Source organism: Anthonomus grandis, chromosome 4, assembly GCF_022605725.1.
Source record: "Anthonomus grandis grandis chromosome 4, icAntGran1.3, whole genome shotgun sequence".
Taxonomy (NCBI): Eukaryota; Metazoa; Arthropoda; class Insecta; order Coleoptera; family Curculionidae; genus Anthonomus; species Anthonomus grandis.
Window position 1 is genome coordinate 31,451,336 of NC_065549.1, and position 20,973 is coordinate 31,472,308.

The 20,973-nt window shown below is 33.8% G+C and overlaps 1 protein-coding gene across 2 annotated transcripts in view; it reads left to right on the forward strand.

Moving 5' to 3' along the window:
* The first annotated feature begins 10,638 nt into the window (after positions 1-10,638).
* LOC126735318 (CCR4-NOT transcription complex subunit 10) overlaps positions 10,639-20,973 on the forward strand; it is a 68,324-nt gene continuing 57,989 nt past the window's right edge. Inside the window, exons 1-3 of one of the 2 annotated variants that reach the window (XM_050439272.1) lie at positions 13,343-13,566; positions 13,657-13,816; positions 20,804-20,945. In XM_050439272.1, coding sequence (XP_050295229.1) covers positions 13,475-13,566; positions 13,657-13,816; positions 20,804-20,945 — 394 coding nt within the window. In that variant the 5' untranslated portion in view covers positions 13,343-13,474. Of the gene's footprint in view, positions 10,783-13,342; positions 13,567-13,656; positions 13,817-20,803; positions 20,946-20,973 lie in introns of those variants that run through there. The other variant, XM_050439273.1, reaches the window with a different exon arrangement.

Sequence of the window (20,973 nt, forward strand, 5' to 3'; positions counted from 1 at the left end):
TTCTTTGTTAAGGAGCGACTCCTTAACATTACCCGTATTTCTTACCGTCGCAAATATTGTTTGTGTTTCTTGTCAGTGGATTGAAACATATACTTATGAATACTTGCCAAAATGGCGCTGTCTAGCCTAAGATGTTGCAATTCGAGAAAAGTCAAATAATGGATATTTTCTATTTAAAAAATCCACCAACTTGCGAGAATTTAGAAGACACTGTTTCCTTTTCTTTTCCATTGTAAGCATTAGATTTAATAAAATTTGTTCTGTAATCAAAAACCTTGCTTTTTTGCAAAAAAAGGACAATCGAGAGGACAATAATATTATAAATATCCTTGAAATATCCTAAAATCCTTAGAAGAAAGGTTAATAAAGGTCCTTTAACGAATGAAAAAAACAGAAACACAGAAGATCTCAAAATACAGATTCTCTAAAGTATACCTACCAAAATAATAAACCTAACAAAAACTAAAAAAATTAAATAATTAATCGACTTACCTGAAGGAAGATTAATCATAATTTTCCGAGCTTGTCCGTAGATATAATTATCACACTGTAGTTTCCGTGAAACCTACTCGTCAGCACGAATTTTTTAAATAACAAAAACGCTCGTCTCCGTGTCCCCAAGTCAGTGCGTACCTCATTCCGTTGGAGTGAATGTGTACTGAAAATCACCTGATATCTGGGAACTAAATAAGTACATAATATATTTTTAAATATCTAAGGGTGGGCTGGGATATAATTATATCTACGGACAAGCTCGGAAAATTATAATTAATCTTCCTTCAGGTAAGTCGATTAATTATTTAATTTTCCTTCGCTTGTCCTTGATATAATTATCACACTGTAGATGTTCAGAGTAAAAAGGGTGATTTTCTGAAAAAGTAATATTTATTTTTATAACTCCTAAAAATCTGGAGAACAGAGACTTAATCTACTTCATTAACATATAACATAGATCTTAATATACTTCATTAACAAGGCTTACTTGCTAAACTAACATAATAAAAAGTGTATAATGTAAACAATAATTACAATTAATTAGGTTCCTTAATAATAGCCTTAGCAAACTTGTCATTTGGTTCTTTTAACGGTTTATTATAATAGTTAAAAAACGTATTTGAAAAAGGTGTCCAACCCGCTGTATTTTTTATTTGTTCTATACTAACACCTGCCCTAAACGCTGCAGAGGTTGATGCGTGGCGTACACTATGAGCCGAAAAAATAGACGTATCTACTCCTGCTTGATTCAACGTCTTCTTGATCCAATGACTAATGGTTTGCGATGACGCGGCGTGAAAAGGCTTTTTAATAGTAAGAACGAACAAACTTAATTTTTTCTAGAGGTTATGAAGGGGTGGCAACTATCTAAATTTATGTTAGTGTATAAAGTCTAGTGCAACGATATATTAGAATGGTCACCCGTCAAAACACCAGCATTTTACTTGTCAAACAATGTAAATAGAAGGTGGATGACATTGTTTCGCAGGTGGAATGCTGGTGTTTTTTTTGACGGGTGACCATTCTAATATATCGTTGCACTGGCCTTTACCTAAAAGTATCCTTAATATAACTATTAAAACAAAACTCATGCACTCCGATTTGCATAAAAGTAAGAGAGCAGTAAATAACGAACATTCTTGAAAAAATCGGGATTTTGACCAAACTTAATTTTTTTTAGAGGTTATGGGTGGCAACTATCTAAACTTATGTTAGTGTATATCTAAAAGTATCCTTAATATCACTATTAAAACAAAACTCATGCATACCGATTTGCATAAAAGTAAGAGAGCACTAAATAACGAACATTCTTGAAAAAATCGGGATTTTGACCAAACTTAATTATTTCTAGAGGTTATGAAGGGGTGGCAACTATCTTAACTTATGTTAGTGTATACCTAAAAGTATCCTTAATATCACTATTAAAACAAAACTCATGCACTCTAATTTGCATAAAAGTAAGAGGGCACTAAATAACGAACATTCTTGAAAAATCGGGATTTTGTCCAAATTTAATTTTTTCTAGGGGTTATGAAGGGGTGGCAACTATTTTAATCAGTCAGTAATAATTATCATAATATTATAATATAATAACTCATCTACCATAAAATATCAGAAATTATTAAAATGAAATAACTAATATTAAACTTTAAGAAATATTATTTTTCCTCATGTACGCTTGTTTTTTAAGATTAAATTTATTTTTTAATGCATAAAAAAGATAAAAATTAGTACTATTACGTAATTTTTTACAGATGATGTTCATTTCCTTAGATTTTTTTATATATCCGGCCTGACGCAAATAGTAGGCCGGTCACGCGGAGCGGTAACTTTATGGCTGGCATTTTATGGATAACTTCACACAAACTTGTTAAGGTTTGTTATGAGTGGGGCACCTTGTGTCCCTCATCCACTGCCACCCTAGGTCTATTGTGGCCACGAACTTACGAAATACCTGGACTGCTAATGCATATGGCCACGATATCCGAAAATGACCACTGCCTGGTGGCCGCCATTTTTATAGTGGTGTTGTCCTTTTGATGTTGGTCGCTGACGCTTGACGTGTGACCTGTCACGAACTAAATGCATTTTTTTCATTGATATTTGATCACAGATCTAACGCAACTATCTTAAATTCTTACTAACTAAATGTAACTTCTTATTTTGTATTTGTAAAAAGAACCTCTCTGTTGGAAAAAGACACTTTATCGCTATGCTTCCCCATTCTTATAACCCATCCCTATTAGCGGTGTGGAACAGTCAGCGGCCGCGTCGAAAGTCATCGAGTGACAGTGTGTCATCGCGGTCGGTGCTTCCCCTGATGTATTGGTTTTTTGTTGACCGATCCGCGTTTATGTTATTGTAAAAATACAGTCCATTTTTTTTATTGGTTATTAAAACTTATACGTAGTAAAGGATATGTTATAATTTATTGGTGGTTTAATTTGCCTTTACGAAAACTAAAAAATTACGTAATCAGGAATCTCCTGTACAAACAAAATGGTCCATCGACACCGGATGTTTTGCAATCCAGTGAATTGTGGTTTATTGTGACTATTGAAAACTGTTGGCCTTGGTTAAAACAGATCGTTTTATTGGAGCACTGGTCATTTGTTCAACGTTTGACGTCGTTTTATTTTGGGATGTGTGTTAATTGGACGTGATTTTATTGGACTGCTATTTGGAAAAACTGTGTTTGGTGAAGCTGTTGCTTATTGAAAAAGCAGTTGGAGATTGGAAATACTACTGGATTTGTGCTCTGTGTTTGTATACCAGCTGGTTTAGTATAAAAAAATCCTTGTGGATATTTGTGAATATTTCCTTTCAATATTTTCCTTTTATTCCTTGTTTTGTGTCTTCATAAGCGAAAGAAAATGGCTGAAGAAGTAAAAGCGTTAATTAAAAAGCGTGGTAGCTTAGAATCTAAGTTGACAATGTTTAAGAATTACCTATTTTGATAAGTTAAATGCTTCCTGAAACTATAACAGATGGTGTTGACAAGTCGTTTTTTGTAGAATTGGATATGCGCTTGCAAAAATTGACCGAATTGTTACCGGTGTTTGATGAAATTCAGAATGATATTGAGTTTTTGGTGGATGAGGCTGATTTGAAAGCCCAGTATGCAGAACGTCAACATTTTGAAGATAACTGTTATAGTTTTTCATCAATGGCTCGAAATTTACTTACAAAATATGATTTTTATGAAAACGCTACTGAAGAAAAATCTCTAAGGTCTGTCTCGATAGCTTCTAGTTCGGGCCACAATAAAAAAGAAATTTTATCTTTAAAGGCGTTGCCAAAACTTCCGCCAATTCCAATTCCTACATTTTTAGGAAAATCTGAAAATTGGCTGGAGTTTAGGGATACTTTTTCTTCTTTAGTGCATAAAAATTAAAGGTTGGACAATATTGAAAAATTCCATTTTCTTAGGGGCGCAATGGGCGGAGACGCAAAGCAGTTTATTGGAACACTTGAATTTTCTGATAGTGGGCATGATGTTGCTTGGAACTTGCTATTAGAAAGGTATAATAATACTTCACTATTGGTGAACAATAATTTAAAATGTTTGTTTAATTTGTCTCAAATGCAAAAAGAAAATGCTTATGAGCTGAGAAGAATGTTGGATGTTTTGGTAAAAAATCTCAGGTCACTTAACTCATTGGGGGTAAATACTGCTAATTGGGATGTAATAGTTATTTTTTTGATAAGTTCAAAGCTAGATTTGCACACAAAAAGAGAATGGGAAGAACGGAAAAGTAAGGATGCATTACCTACCCTTGAGGAGTTTAAAAACTTTCTAAAAGTCAAAGCTGATTTGTTGGAGGGCTTGGAGGTTAATAACTGTATAGGTAACATTAAAGAAAAGAGGGTTTACAGGGCAAAGCAAAAATCTTTTATTTCTGTGAACCAAAAGTGCTCCTGTTGTGATGAGACTAATTTTATCCAGAATTGTAAAGTATTTTTGGAAATGGGTACTTATTATAGGTTCCAAAAAGCTTTGCAACTAAAGGTTTGGTTAAGTTGCTTAAGGCCTGGGCACATTAGTAAGAGCTGTACTCAGCGGGGATGTAAAAAATGTGGGTCTAAGCATAATGTTCTTTTGCATTATGATAAAAATAAAAATAGTGGTAATTTAGGTGGTGTTTCTAGCCCTGTAAAGAATGAAAATGATTTGGCAAAGTCAAGAGAGGAAGAATTATGGGATGAACCTAGGGATTCTTCACCCACAAGCTTTAATGTTTTGACTTCTTATTGTAACTCGAGTAATGTTTCTGATGTTTTATTATCAACTGCACTGGTACAAGCAGTAGACATTAATGGTCACTATCAAACATGCAGAGTTCTTTTAGATAGTGGTTCTCAATCTAATTTGATTTCTGTGAAAATCTTTACAAAATTGGGCTTAAGTTCTATTGGGGTTAATATATCTATGGCAGGGGTTAATCAACTGGTGACTAATATAAAATCTAAGTGCAATGTAAAAATTGTTTCTTTCCATAATAATTATGAGACAAGCATTTCATGCTTAGTGGTTTCACAGATTGGTGATAATGTTCCTAGCCAGCCTATAGATATTTCTCACTTAAAAATCCCAAGTCATTTAAAATGGGCAGATCCCTCTTTAAATGAACCAGGAGAAATTGATATTTTGATAGGAGCTGAAATTTTCTATAGTTTGCTTTGTATTGGTCAAATAAGTCTTGGTAAAAATCAACCTGTTATACAAAAGACTAAACTTGGATGGGTATTTTCTGCCAGCATTTTGGGTCTTGGTATTACAAAAAGGTTATGCAATTTTGTTAAATCAACGCCTAATATTGAAAATGAATTAGAAAAATTCTGGCAAGTTGAGGAACCTCCTCCGATTGTAAATTCTCTGGTATCTGAGGAAGATGTTTTTTGTGAAAATTTGTTTAATGAGACAACATATAGACATGCTGATGATGGAAAATTCGTTGTGCAGCTTCCTTTGTGTGATTCTATTAATAAATGGGGATACTCTAAAAGTCATGCGTTGCACAGATTTTATTCTATGGAAAGAAGGTTAAATAAAAATTTTATTTTAAAGCAAATGTATTTTTCTTTTATGGAGGAATATGAGCAGTTGGGCCATATGACACTTTGTGATAATATATCAAATGATAGCATGTCATATTTTTTACCGCACCATAGAGTATTAAATGAACAAAGTAAGACTACTAAACTAAGGGTGGTTTTTAATGGTTCTGCTCCTACAGATACTGGCGTATCTTTAAATGAAATACACCATACTGGACCAGTCATTCAAGATGATTTATTGGATATTTTACTTCGATTTAGGCAGTTTAATGTTCTTGTTTGTGCTGACATCGAAAAGATGTATCGCATGATCTGGATAGATCCAGATCAAAGATGTCTACAAAACATTCTGTGGAGAAAATCTCCTGATGAGGATGTCCATGAGTATACATTAAATACTGTTACCTATGGGACTAGGTCAGCAGCATTTTTGTCCATACGTTGTCTTAGGCAGTTAGGATTGGATAACGTGGAAACTCATCCAGATTATTATATAATTATATTACATAGTTTTTACGTTGATGATATGTTGGCAGGAGGAGCTTCTGTAAGTGAAATGGTTAATGTGTGTAAAAAAGTTAAAGAAATTCTCTTTGAGGCAGGTTTTAACCTGAGAAAATGGATTTCAAATAACCCAGAGGTCATTGTTGGCATTCAGGGATCTGCTTCAAACGATAATGTAGTTTTTGGTGAAAAGGATTCCAATAAGACATTGAGATTATATTGGTCTTTTAAAAAAGATGTTTTAAGGTATTACATAAATTTTCCTACTAATGTTTCAAAAGTTAAAAAACGAAGTATCTTATCGGATATTTCAAAGATCTTTGATCCTCTCGGATTACTAAGTCCTAGCATAATATTGGTTAAAATTTTGTTACAAAGGCTATGGGAGTTAAAAATTTCATGGGATGAATCTTTGCCATCCAACCTTGATTTCTATTGGAGAGATTTAAGAAAAAACTTCTTTATGTTAAATGATTTTGAAATTGAACGACAGTTGTATGTCTAGAGCCTATAGAAATTCAAATCCACGGATTTTGTGATGCTAGCATGGAAGCTTACGGTTCTTGTGTCTACATAAGAAGAGTAGATAAGAGTGGCAGTGTCAAGGTTTCTTTAATTTGTGGGAGATCAAAGGTGGCACCTCTTAAAACGTTAACGATACTACTGGAATTGTGTGGTGCTTTAGTATTGGTACATTTAGTGGAAAGAATCAAGAGTTGTATGTCTCCTAAGGTTAATGGTGTGTTTCTCTGATGTGATTCCACTGTGGTACTTAATTGGATTGCAACATCTCCACATCTCACAAACTTTCGTTTCAAATCGGGTTGCACAAATCCGAGAGAAAACTAATGCCAATGATTCGTTTTATGTGAAGTCTGAGCAGAATCCTGCTGATATCTTGTCACGTGGGTGTGAACCTGGAAAACTAAAGAATTTGGCTTTTTGGTGGGAAGGTCTTCCGTGGTTACATTCTTCTCAAAATTCTTGGGATATTGTTCAAATTCCCACGTTATTAGATATTCCAGAAATCAAACGATCTAAGGTTGATATTTGTAGTTTTAAAAATGTTTCAGTTGATAGGTTGGTTGATTTTGAAAGATTCTCTAATTTCAAACGACTTACAAATTGTATAGCATATGTTTTAAGATTTGTTAAAATAACAAGGTCAAAATGTGCAAAATTGGGTCAAAGTAAAACAACTTTCCTTGAAAACCAAAGTGCTTTGCAACTTTTAATTGGTTTGGTACAAAAAGAGTGCTTTTCATATGAAATAAATAGTTTAAAGGCCAATACACCTTTAAGGTCCTCAAAACTAATTGTTTTAAGTCCTTTTTTGGACTCCTGTGGCACCCTCAGGGTGGGGGGGAGATTGCAATATTCTGATTTGCGATTTTATGAAAAGCATCCAATATTGCTACCAGCAAAGCATAAATTTACTTTGTTATTGGTTTTATATGAACATGAAAAACTCTTACACGCTGGTCCGCAACTTTTATTAAGCTCTTTACGTGAAAAATATTGGCCTATTGGTGGTAGAAACTTGGTGCGTAAAGTAACTAGAAATTGTATAAAGTGTTTTAGAGTTTGTCCTAATAAGGGCCAAGTTAGTCAGATTATGGGTGTGTTACCTGAGTTGCGTGTTCGTCCTTCTTTGCCTTTTCAAAATTTAGGTGTGGACTATGCAGGTCCATTAATGGTTAGAAATAAAAGTGGTAGAGGCTTTCGTTTAATAAAATCCTTTTATTTCATGTTTTAGACGTTTTGTATCCCGTAGGGGATTTCCAAGTAATGCTGTAAGTGATAATGGCACTACATTTGTAGGAGCTTCTTCAGAATTGAAAGATCTTGGAAAATTTTTAATGGGTCAAGCCTCTGAGTTAAAAGAGCTTTTTAAAGGGGAAAATATAAACTGGGAATTTATACCAGCTCATTCGCCAAATTTTGGAGGGTTGTGGGTAGCTGGGGTAAAGTCGTGTAAGCACCATTTGAAGCGTGTCCTGGGAACATATTCATTAACATTTGAAGGTTTATGTACTCTTCTTACGCAAGTGGAGGCAGTTTTGAATTCCAGGCCTTTGGTTCCCTTGTCTCCTAATCCTAATGATTTTGATGTCCTAAGCCCCGGCCATTTTCTTATTGGCAAATGACTCACATCCTTACCAGATTGTGATTACTCTGATTTAAAAGAAAACCGCCTTCGGTGGCAAGCAAATCCAGAAAATGTTTCAACATTTTTGGCAAAGGTAGTCTAAGGAGTATCTGGCTGAGATGCAGAATAGGTGTAAGTGGAAGTTGGAGCAACCAAATTTGAAAGAAAATCAAATGGTGGTTATAAGAGAAGATAATTTGCCACCATTGCTTTGGAAACTTGGGCGAACCGTGAAGCTGATCCAAGGACCTGATGGGAGATGCCAAGTAGCAGAGATTAGAACTCAAACTGGAGTCATTAAATACTCTTTGTCTAAAATTCGTATCTTACCTGATAATGACTTTGAAAGCACTGAGTGAAACTTTGAGTGGGGTTGTAAGATATTCTTCCAAGGTGGGGGGTATGTTGGAAAAAGACACTTTATCGCTATGCTTCCCCATTCTTATAACCCATCCCTATTAGCGGTGTGGAACTGTTAGCGGCCGCGTCGAAAGTCATCGAGTAACAGTGTGTCATCGCGGTCGGTGCTTCCCTGATGTATTGGTTTTTTGTTGACCGATCCGCGTTTATGTTATTGTAAAATACAGTCCATTTTTTTTAATGGTTATCAAAATGTATACGTAGTAAAGAATATGTTATAATTTATTGGTGGTTTAATTTGCCTTTACTAAAACTAAAAAATTACGTAATACCGCTTCATACAAGCGACATTAATTGGTATTTACCGAGAGGCGTTAAATGACGTCTCGTAATCTAATCGCCAGTAACCCTGCTTATGAGGAAGGTTATAGCGGTTGACAGCTGACAAATAATAAAATTCGAAAACGGATTGTATAAACAAACAAAAACTGCTATAATATTATATATATTTGCCAAAATATACAAAAATGTATTAGGCCCAATATTTTTTAAGAACTGTAAAACTGGTTTTCCATGTATGTACACAATACAGCGCCATAGAATCTACACGTAAACAAATAACCAATCGACCGCAATATTAAAACATCCCATTAAGCGATAGCCTTAACCGTGATGTCATTAGACATTTTTGACAGTAACCGTTGGTTCTTACAAGACTAACGCTTGGACAGCTCGAACTTAATAAATATTTGACTGCTAATGCTTATGACCCTTATACCCAAAAATAACCACTGCCTGGTGGCCGTCATTTTTATAGTAGTTGTGTTCTTCTGATGTTGGTCACTCTGAACATTTTCATTGTTGGCAACAAAAAATTTATCAAATAACGGTAATGAAGTTGACAACGCTGACGTTTGACCTGTCACGAACTAAATTAATTTTTTTTATTGACATTGTTTTTAAGCCATCAATGGGATTCCAAAATCTCGACACGATCACTCGATATGATTGATTCTAACTAACATTGTCAATTGTGAGTACAGCGGATTGCCTAGTTTTTGGCGATTTGTAAACTATACGCTTAGGTATATGGTTTGCGCACGAACCTATAAATATACCTGGACTGCCAATTCAATGAAAAGTAAATGACCACTGCTAAATGGCCGCCATTTTCCGTGACTTTGTCCTTTCGATGTTGGTCACTCTGACAAATTTTAGGTGTGCCAATTGTAGGGAAATAAAACAATTTAAGTTTTTGACAGGTTATATGTTTAAAACAATAAAATAAAAAGTTACGTTTAGTTAAGAACATATGCAATAAGATAGATGCCGTATTAGATCTGAGTAGTTTTCTTGTATTTCTTTAAGAATTTCCTTAAAATTTATGAAAGAAAGTAATCCTCACCTAAAATGAGACAAAGTTTCAATTAACTTGGGATAGATGATACTTTAAAATATTTGTTTTAATATTCTGATAAATTTGGATCTTATAAATCCTAATACCATGAAAATGATGATCTTCATTTAAATTTTTTTGTGTTTACTTAACAAATTTAGTTAAGAACATTTTATTTTCTTTCTATTTTTACTTTACTACTTCTACTTTTCTTCTATTAACAGAGTTTCCACCATATCTAAACCATCTATAAACATCATAATATAGATGATTTTATGAGGTTTGTAATTAGCAAAGGTTTATATAGTAAAAATTAACTCTATATATTATTCTATGATAAACAACACAGACAGAAAATTTACAATAATTCGCTTTTGAGAAACAGTGAACCAAATACGTTTAAATAAGGATGCTGATGCATTATCCATGTATTAAATAAGGAGGAAGCTCGTTGTCGTTTACAAATCGCCAAAAACTAGGCAATCCGCTATACTCACAATTGAGAAGGTTATTTGGAATCAGTGATCAAAATTTTAGTGCGTGATTTTGGAATCCCAATGATGGTTTAAAAACAATATCAATAAAAAAATTAATTTAGTTCGTGAAACGTCAGTTGATACGTCAAACGTAGCGTCCTCAATTCCGTTTTTTAATATATTTTTTTTTCATTACCGTTATTTAATATATTTTTTGTTGGCAACACTGAAAATGTTCAGAGTGACCAACATCAAGAGGACACAACCACTACAAAAATGGCGTCCACCAGGCAGTGGTCATTTTTGGGTATGGGGGCCATATGCATTAGCAGTCCAGAGTCCAGGTATATTCATTAAGTTCGTGGGTCTGCATCAGGCGATATAACTTCCTCCTTATTTAATACATGGATAACGTATCAGCATCCTTATTTAAACGTATTTGGTCCACTGTTTCTCAAAACTAAATTTTTATATTATTCAGAAAAATTATTAGGTTTCAAAAACACACAAGTTTATACTATATAATCTGAAATTTATAATGATAATCTTTATTTGTCATACTTTTATTAAAATTTGTTTAAACCGATTCCAAGCGATCTATCGATTTTAACCGCGGCTAAGCCCTTGGTTCACCTTGAACAGTCCCTTTATAACATAACCAATCATGTCCGCTTGGACGTGTTTGGTTGAAGTAACTTCGTAATTTGTCAGCTGTCGCTATCATCATTTTGTTTGTCTTTAAATAATACCCCAGACACCAGTAATATTATATGTAATTAGTTCTTAAACATAAATACCAAAAAAGAAAACTTATTAGCCATAATAAATTTTGTGTCATCTTTAAAAAGGAAATAATTTGTTTGTTTTTATTCTTCCCCGCACTTTACTTCATTTCAATATCTTTAACCGATTCCAAGCGGTCTATCGGTAATTACCGTTCCTAAATGGTATTAACCAAACACGTCCAAGCGGTTATAGTTATAACCACTTGAGATACGTGACGTCACCAATTAGCCCTTTATAAGTCATCAATTTGGAACAGTAATTAAAAATACGTTTTTTACCTTTTTATACGTTTTTTACCCACGTCCGGAGCTGTTTTCTAAACATCAAATGTCAATCGGTAATTACCGATAGACCGCTTGGAATCGGTTTTAAAAGGCGGCGTAGTCCTGCTCATTTGCCGCTTTTCCGACGTCTAATCCGCTCTCGTGATTGGTCACTTTTAGCATCTTAGAAAAGTACTTAAAAAAAAAACCTCACATCAGAATGAGTTGAAAATTGGTCAAAGTGTTTCTTATTCGATTCCGCTCAGATTCACTATTTTGTTTGGCGATCCGTTACAATTTACATTTTGTGATTTGCTATTATTGGCTTCCCTCGTCAGCTGTTCAGGCTGGCTTGCATCTTGGTCGGGCGTTTTCACGTCGTTGTCAGTTTTACCGATGGTATTTTATTTACAGTTTATTAAATTTTAAGATAACCAGATCGAATATCACAAAACAAAATAGTGGATCTGTGCGGAATCGAATAAGAAACACTTTGACCAATTTTCAACTCATTCTGATGTGAGGTTTTTTTTTAAAGTACTTTTCTAAGATGCTAAAAGTGACCAATCACGAGAGCGGATTAGATGTCGGAAAAGCGGCAAATGAGCAGGACTACGACGCCTGTGTTTATAAACGTTTACTTTAAGCCGGCATCAGACGATGTGTGTATTCGGCGAATGTACCTTCGTATTGCGGCTTCGGCTACCCTCCCACACGCTGCGGCATTCGGGATATATTCCACATCGCATCTTTGTTGGCAAACGTTCGCCACAGGGGCCACAGGGCCTCAGTTATAGAATAGTAGCGGAGAGGAGTAGTAGTGGTTTTTTTAAACAAAAATATGGATAGTGACGATGAGCAAGCGGCTGCGGTTGCGGCCTATATGGTTATTTTAGGTTATTTTTTCATGGTTATTTAAGGAAGCAGCTCGCTGCTTCCTAAAATAACCAAAATTCTCTACAAAATATCGAAAATTCAAACCACTATAATACACAAATCTACACACACACACGTTAAAAAAATATTTACAAAAAAACAAAATTTTTCAGAAAAAATTACAGAAAAAAATTTTTTTTACAAATTTTAAAAACAAAATTATATGTACTTACCTCTGAATTTAGGGTTCTTCCTATCTGGTATACTGGTAGAAGAAAATTTTGCATTTTTTTAAATGAAAATCAGGTTGTTATAAAAATGTCATTTGTGCCAGCACCAGATTTGTTGCTTGCTTTAACTTTGTTAAGCAGGGTTCTAAATATAGACATTAAAGAATCTTTCTTCTTTTTTAGATTTGCGACACTTATTTGGTCCTTCTTTGAAAAAGATGAATGTATTTGCACCCAGGCGTCGCCAACTTTGTTCCTATTTTTGTGGTCTGGATATTTTGGGTCCCATATTATGGGATATAATTCATACAGATCCAAGAATTCACTCACCAAATCATTAGACCATTCCATGAAAATTTAAAAAAATAACACCAATAAATATTAAAAATAATATTAATTTTAATTTTCAAGTAAACTTAAAAAGGCAACTCACCAAAAATATTATACAAAAACAGCCGCTGCTAAGCTTGTCGCGACTCTGACTGAAGACAAAATAGGCAAATAAGTGTGCGTAGCTAAGCACACCTTCTGGGAGCTAACTCGAATAAGCGCGACCTCCTTTGATGCGTACCCTAAAACCGACAGCAGTTCGGATAGCGGCCGAATGCCGAATGATACACGCACTTGACCTCCCACACGCTCCGCGAAATACCGCGAATGCCGAACGTTCGCCAGATACACACATCGTCTGGGGCCGGCTTTACATAACCGACAATCATAACCTCAATTGACAAATGACAAAATAAGGTTAATAAAACAAATATACTTTTTTGTTTATTTACTGCATTATTATTCCTTCATGTTTCTGTTCTTCTCTTATAAGTAAAAGGCTTAAAGGCAGATTTTAAGGCTGGCGAATACTGAACAAATACGTATTTACAATGGGTGACAAGGACAGAGATGAAAAAAGTCCGGAAATAATTACTGAGGCTGAAAGAACTTTGGCAGTAAATGCTTTGGCTGAATTTAAAAAGTAAGATTTTGTATTTTATGCGTTACAACTCACTGTACTCATTAAAATAAAATATAAATTGTCATATATAGTTCACCCATACTATTTTAGGAAAAACTATACTAATTGTCTACAAAACATCAACAAATTAGAAGCTACTCGCCCATCCAACTTTAAAATTTTGCACAACAAAGCTGTTGTAGAGTATTATAAAAGTGATCTGAAAAAAACAGAGCTATTTAAGAAAAACCTTGCCTCAATATGCACACAGGTAATACAAAATATATTGTTTAAGCCCAAGACACAAAATGGTATAAAAATACATTTCTACCATAGATAAGGTTTGTTCTCACAGCAGTGAGAAACAAGTTTTCGACAAATACACATGCGCAATAGAGTAAAATGCGTTCGCACAGAAACTTCTGATCGGTTTCTAATCAAAAGTTTGATGTTCTTACACAAATTTCTGATCGCCATCTGATAGTGAGACTTGTTTTCGGATTTATTTCAAGCAAAGTGTCAGAGAATTCGTGTAGCCAGTCAACGCCGATCTTCGGAATATGAACATAACCTCTAAATTGTTATTTCTTTTTTGTCATTTTGTATAGTTCTTGATATTCGTTTTGAAAACTGTATTTTATATTTTTGGATTAGTCTAAAAATAAACATTAAGGAAACAAGTGCTTTTGAATTGTCTGAAGAATCTGATTCGACACAAACTTTTAAAGAAGATTTAATTGTAGAACGGATAAAGCCCAAAAGTCAAAACTATTTTTATGAAACTGTCTCCCAATTTTCCTGAAGCCAAGTACAAATAATGAACTGATTTATACTGCATCATCTATGGTTAAGGAATTTACAGAAAATGATATGTTGATTTTAATGTTAAATGGTATTTGCTCATCATTCGATATTTAAAAAAAATTTATACATTTACACAGCAATAGTTTAGTGATGACAAGCCCTTACATGTATCCAAACCATAATGTAATTCATAATAGCAATAAGGCTCTCTATAGAATATTTCATGCAAATAATATTAATCTAAATAGAATTTTAGAGTCTAATCATGCCAGCAACTTTGGATCAGATTTGGCATCATTACTGTATACCCATATTTTAAAACATTTCAAAAGTAGCATTTCATCAAAAAATGTGTCCACAATAAAACCAAGTAATCAATCTGGACTTGCATGCGAAAAGTTTCAGTAGTTTTATTTTAAATATACAGTCTCTAAGAAATAAAATGGACGAGCTTCATCTTTTACTTGATTCATGTGATTTTCCTGATATTGTATTACTAACTGAGCACTGGTTAAAGCCTAATGAATGTTTCTTAATATCTGATTATATTCCTATATCAATTTTTTGTCGGCAACACTCCATACATGGAGGAACAGCTATTTTAGTTAAACAAACAATTGAAGCTTTTTTCTGTAAAATTAATAAGTATGATTGCTTTCTGTTGGAGAAGGTTTTTGAATTCTCCCTTTGTTTTTGTAAGCGATTTAATTTATATGTTCTTTGTGTTTATAGACCACCCACAGGAGATATTGGTATGTTCCTGGACAAACTTGATTCTCTATTATCCCAATTGTCTCTACACTCCATAGTTATATTGGCTGATGACTTTAATATTAACTTCACTGATGTAAGCTTGCCATCATATCATACATCCCTTTTAAGTATATTGGAATCTTATGACTTGAAGATGCATGTTCTTTCACCCACACGTATAACATCCTCATCTGCAACTACTATTGATTATTTGTGTACAAATTTAAATGATGTGTCATGTAGAGTACTCTCATCTGGTATTTCTGACCATGAAGCCATTCTCGCTAGGATTCCATGCAACACTGTATTTCCTTCATCTCATTATATAGGAAGAATTTTCAGCAGAGCAAATTTTAATGCTTTTTCTTCTACTGCAGCTTTCGTTAATTGGAATGCAGTTGAAATGGCTCCTGACCCGTTTACTTTGTTATTTCATGTGCTATGTGACAAGATCAATCAGTGTTTTCCTAAAAAGAGGCTTAAAATGAAAAATAGAAAACCATGGGTCACAGCAGGCCTCAGAACTTCAGCTAAAAACCTCCGTTTTTTGGCTAAGCTGTGCAAGTTTACAACTAATGCAAACATTATTCTTTATCATCAGAAATATCGTAGTCTATATAGAAAGACGTTAAAAGCAGCTAAGGTTAAATATTATAGTGACCGCTTGAATATGTCCTCAAATAGGCAGAGAGAATGTTGGTCAATTATAAATGACTTCAGGCATTCTCACAAGAAAGTTTCAGAACCAGAAGTAAGACCAAATAGTTTAAATGATTATTACTGTAATATTCCTCATTTATTGCTCAAGGATGTGAATACTAATATTGATCCTTTGCATTATATTCAACAAGTGTCAGTTCAAAATTTTTTTTTCTTTTATCCTGTTAGCCTTACTGATGTTAGAGATGCAATTAAAAGCTTAAAAAACTATAAATCAGCTGGAGCTGATGGAATATCATCAAAATTACTACTCCTTTTGCCTGACTCAGCATTGAATGCCTTAGCTTCTGCCATAAACAATTCCTTTCATAATGGCATCTTTCCAGCATGTTTGAACAAGGCAGTGGTTATCCCTCTTTATAAGGGTGGAGATGTGAGTGAGCCTTGTAATTTCCGTCCAATTTCTATATTATTTACCCTCTCCAAGATAGTTGAAAAACTTGCAAAAATCAGAATTTTATCTTTTTTGCAACATAATTGCATTTTATCTGCAAATCAGTTTGGATTTCAAACGGGAAAAGGGACTCATGACGCTGTTTTCGGCTTTTTGGAGAGTGTCTATGTGTCCTTAAATTCTGGAGAGTCCGCGGCGGCAGTGTTTTGCGATTTATCCAAGGCATTTGATTGGGTAGGTCATGGAATACTGCTGTCTAAGCTCAATAATTATGGCTTTAGAGGTGTGGCATTGCAATGGCTGGAATCCTATCTGTCTAATCGTACCCAAAGAGTTACAGTATCTGGATGTTTATCCGATTCCAGATCCCTTAAAACTGGAGTACCTCAGGGTTCAGTGTTAGGACCACTATTATTTTTGCTCTATGTAAATGATTTGGGTTCATTAAAACTGCAGGGCAAAGTGGTTCAGTTTGCTGATGATACCACCATTTTATGGAATCATAGAGATTCTGATAATGTTAGAGCCCAGGTTTTTAAGGATCTTAAGATTTTATCGGAGTGGTGTGCTGCAAACAGGCTTGTATTTAATGTAGGCAAAACCTTCATTATGGGATTTAAGTGTGACGTTCAGGCCCTTATGTTTAGTGAAAACTCCCCCTTGCAAAACAAAGAAAGCTGTAAGTTCCTTGGTATTACCATTGATGGTCGCCTTCGCTTCGAAGATCATATCCTAAATCTTGCATCAAAATTATCCTCTGGATGCTTTGCAGTAAGAATGGCGGGGCATGAGCTGGGAGGGGTAGTTGCACGTTCAGTGTACTTTTCTCTTATTGAGTCCCACCTTCGTTATGGCTTGCCTTTTTGGGGTTTAAGCAACAAGGGATTATTAAACATAATTTTTGTGATTCAAAAAAAGGCAGTTAGATACCTATGTTCCGCTGGGTTAAGAGATTCTTGTAAACCTGTCTTTATATCTCAAAAAATCCTAACTCTTTTTTCTCTTTTTATCTTAGAAACAGCTACTCTTATTCATAAATGTCCTAAACCTCCCTCTAACACTGGTCATATGACTCGCCATGTTAACGATTTTCCCTTACCAATCCCTACATCCTCCCTCACCAAGAACTCACTTATATACCTTAGCAAAAAAATTTACAACCATGTTCCTCTATGTATCAGACAAATTTTAGAAGTTAAGAGATTCAAAAAGGAATTAAAATCACTTTTATTATCCAGGGCATATTATAGCCTTGACGATTTTTTTAATGATACCTTTTAACCTGTGCTCTGACATCATTTTAGTGGTTTAGTTTTGTTTCCTGTTAAATAATTTAATTTTTTTCTTCTAAATTCTGTTTTATTGACAGCTTCACTTATTTTTTAATGAAATTTATCAAAAAGATGCTTTTTTTTTCTCAATCTGTTTTGTTATGATTAATTTTGGTAATGTGTGTAAATTTTATGGTAAAGTTATTTAGATGTTATGTTTGTTTGAAATTTGAAATTTAAAGTGAATTTGGAATTTTTTAGTTTTTAGGATGCTTGTACACAAGATTTTGTTGTCTTACGTAATATAGCACATTTTCTTTCTTTCTTTAATAGAATAATAGAATTTCTTGAGCATTTTAGAGTAAGTCTTGAAGTAGCAAATAATCACACAATCTTCAACTCTATTAATAATATACAGCTATTTCAAGGTTGTAGTATAATTTTTGTTTTGTTTATGTTTTATTTATTTTCCCATTTCCCACTGGGATAAAAAAGTGAGGTTATTTTTCTTCTTGACTCAATAACATAATAAACCCGTATTTGATGTTCGCACAGATGGTTTCAAATCGATCAGAAGTTGTAATATTTTACACATGCGCATCAAGAATGGTTTGGAAACAGTTTCAAACTTGTAAGAAATTTGCAGTGAGAACAAACCTATAATAAGGTGCATCAAATCATAATCAAACTAGTATTTTGTTTCTACAGAATAATGGTTTTATATTTCACTAAATTCTAATTGTGTCATCCAAGCTCAGTCAAATCTAAAACCTTACAATAATATTTTTAATTATATTTAGTAAAAAAATCACATACCTATATAAAAAAATAGGACATTGTTGCATATTGTAACACATATGTCCAATTTCATGTACTAAAAATCTATTGGCAAACATTACAAACATAAAAAAATATATAAAATACACACTAGTTCTGAGCAAACACATTCGAATCTATAAGGTTTTAAATTACCTAAAAACTTTCCGAAATTTTTTTCACTCCTTAACCTCTTTTTTCCCCAAATTTAAATAAATTAAAATTCCCTGTTATGCCCGAGTTTTGCAAAACTTTTGAAAATTATATTTTTAGAAAAAAATCAAATTAACTAATTATATTCTTCTGTGAAAATTTGTTTTTTTGTTTCTAAATATTTTTTTTTTTATTTTTTAAATTGATGTTCCATTTTTGAAACACTGGGAACACATGGGTGCCTTAAAACAAACTTTAATTTTTATGAACAAAAGTCAAGTTTAATTTAAAAAATCATAAAATAATTTTTAAGTGGACACATGATAGTCTTTAAAACAAGCCTCATGTAAATTGAGGTTACATTTCTCACCCATCTTAGTCGAGTTTTTGTGACATAGGGCGCACCTATTCTGTTTTGTGGCTGGAATAATCCAGTGATTCAAACCATCGTACCTAATTTGATTATGGTTCCGAGCCTCTAACGGCTTTGATGTTTTAGGGCGTCCTGCAGTTGAAATAGGATTCTTAAATATACCTGCACCACTTCTTTTCGAAACTTTTAAAAAATCCATTTTTTTGCCATTTGGTTGGAGTCTGTAATACTGCCAGGCGTTATGCATGCATGAGTCCAAGCAAAATGCGAAAAGACTCCACCACCATTTCTTGGAACGAACCCCAATTCTATAGTTGTGTATATTTTGATACATTCGGTCCACTCCACCCATATATTTATTGTATTGCCCGACTACAAAAGGCTGAGGAACCAGGCATTTTTTTTTCTCACTGGAAATCCACCGACTAACTTGACCAACAGCATTCACCAGATCGCAACTACTTACAATTAGAACAGGACGGTTATCATCCATGAGGTAACTGTTATTTGAGAATTAGCGTCTGTAGAATAATCAAAGCTGCCTCTTGTACCCTTTTTTTCTTGCATTTTATTGCGCAAAGGACAATTCTCTAATCTATTCCCGTTGATTGTACCGGTATATCCTACTCCGATCTTCTGGAGCGAATTGACTAATTTTAGGGAGGAAAAATATCTGTCGCCCTAAATTTTAAATGGGACATTTTTTGGGAGATTCTCCAAAAGGGTCATCACTACAGATCCTCCCAATCCTAGGTCCATGTAGCGCCTATTTGCTTGTTTACCTTGATAGGGATTAAATTGTATTAGGTACCCAGATTTTTCACACAAGGACCATATTTTATAGCCGCACCTAATAGGTTTACCTTTTATGTACTGCTTCTCTCCATGCCTTCCAAAATATGGTACCATACTTTAATCAATAGACAGTTTTTCGTTAAGTGGAGCTTAAGACAAAAATTGGTCATTCAACATGTTGAAAAGTGGTTGCAACTTCGCACATTTATTGTCTTATTCTAAATCATTATTATGAAATGTTTTTTAACAATTCAAACCGATTTCTTCGTATTGCGTTTGCTACTAATGGATTGTATGTATCAGTATCCACCTCCCAAAGCATACGCCATCTTGGAACTTGTAAATGCCCGGATAAATATAAAATACCAATAAAGCATTTTAGTTCTCCTGCATCAATACTAAAATTATGATTGCCTTTTTGTCTGGCATACAAATTAAACATTTGTACTAAATAATTACATATTTCCATATCAAAAAATGATTCAAAGCACGCAACAGCATCTGGAAATATGTCGACGTTTGCGCCAGGCTCTTTCGGAGAAACAAATTGTGGGAAGGAGTTATTCAATTCCTTTTTTATCCAGCTTCTTTCTAAATTCGTTCTGTTTTTATTAGCTGTAACCCAAGCTAAAGCGAGCGAGCTAAAGGTATATTATCGCTATCGTCGCTTCATTACCATCAGATAATTCAGGAGAGTTATCGTTTACGATAGAATGGCCTGAGGTTCCTGGTTACGAATCGATTGCGAAGATTTCCTCAATATTTTTATCCTGATCATTATCTCATCACTTAAATTCTTAAAAAATTCACAATAAATTCTTTGCAGCAGAACAATTTAATTATCAAAACTATAAAAATTATACTTACTTTTTTAACGCCATATTGTGAACTTAAAAAAAATCAGTAATTAGCACACTATAAATGCGGAAAATTTGCAAAAACGCACATCAAACCTTCTCTTATGCTAGCCAGAACGACACTAACACGACCGCGCGACGGATAGACGGCTTTGCTAAATTATATAAGCAATCTTTTATATAAGCTCGCTTATATCTCTATATAAGCGAGTTTTTTTCATTTTTTTTTCTGGGTTAACAATTTACTATTTTTACTCTTGGGCTTGGAAATATTGATTTTACCAGGATGTTTAACTTATAATAGAAGAAATTTAATTTTTAGTTTAAGATAAAAGTTGACAAGTTGGAAGAAATAGATTATTGTATAGCTCAATTTAACCAAGCAGTAATTTTATTTCATGAAAAACAGTATACATCAGCACAAAGGATTATGGATAGAGTTTATAAATTTATTGAGCCTATGGGTAAGTTTTAAATGTTAAGAATTAGTTT